Source organism: Nannochloropsis gaditana, assembly GCF_000240725.1.
Source record: "Nannochloropsis gaditana CCMP526 unplaced genomic scaffold scaffold206, whole genome shotgun sequence".
Lineage (NCBI taxonomy): Eukaryota > Eustigmatophyceae > Eustigmatales > Monodopsidaceae > Microchloropsis > Microchloropsis gaditana.
In genome coordinates this window covers 42,839-43,454 of record NW_005803747.1, presented here as the reverse complement: position 1 = coordinate 43,454, position 616 = coordinate 42,839, and the positions used below count along the sequence as shown (strand labels likewise).

The window sequence follows — 616 nt, the reverse complement described above, 5'->3', positions numbered from 1 at the left end:
CTTTGACGACATCAATGATCAGGGCACCGCGGATGGATGCTCCGAGAAGGACAAGGAGAAGACCGCTGGCAAGTCATGGACGCGGGGATGGCGACGCAAGCGTGATGGACCGCGGCAATGACCGAAACTATTGCCACAAACCGCGGCGCCCGAGGGCATTTCCTGCGGTTGTAGGCATCTTGTTGTACATGGTAGGGACACACGCCTTTCTTTCTCCAACATCACCGTCATTGAGGACCGTCGGTGTCAACCGAGGGAAGGCAAGGTGCGTAGGCCGGCGTAGGAATGATGGACGGGAGGTGTTCGAGGCGAGCTCTCTGTCCACGAGGGGCATGCGAAGGACATATACGCGCGCACAGCCACCCACACATCCCCGCACTACCATACACACAGCCCCTTGCCTCCGTCCTTCCGTCGTGAAAGCGTCGTGGTGATGGGTATTCCGAAGCTTTTTCGGTGGCTTGTGGATTTGTACCCGGCGGTACAACAACGCGTGGGGGAGACGTTGGGGACGGAGACGGCGAAAGTGGAAAATTTCTACCTGGACATGAACGGGATCATCCACATGTGCACGCACGCGAACGCGGAGGAGTTGATCGTGCTGGACGAGCGCAAG

General features: G+C 58.4%; 1 protein-coding gene across 1 annotated transcript; it reads left to right on the top strand.

The window, feature by feature from the left end:
- Positions 1 to 13: 13 nt before the first annotated feature.
- On the top strand, positions 14 to 616 carry NGA_0139800 (5 -3 exoribonuclease; the record flags this gene model as incomplete). Its single annotated transcript, XM_005855406.1, has 2 exons — positions 14 to 265; positions 394 to 616. Coding segments are annotated over exons 1-2 (474 nt in total), but the record flags the coding sequence as incomplete, so codon positions are not given.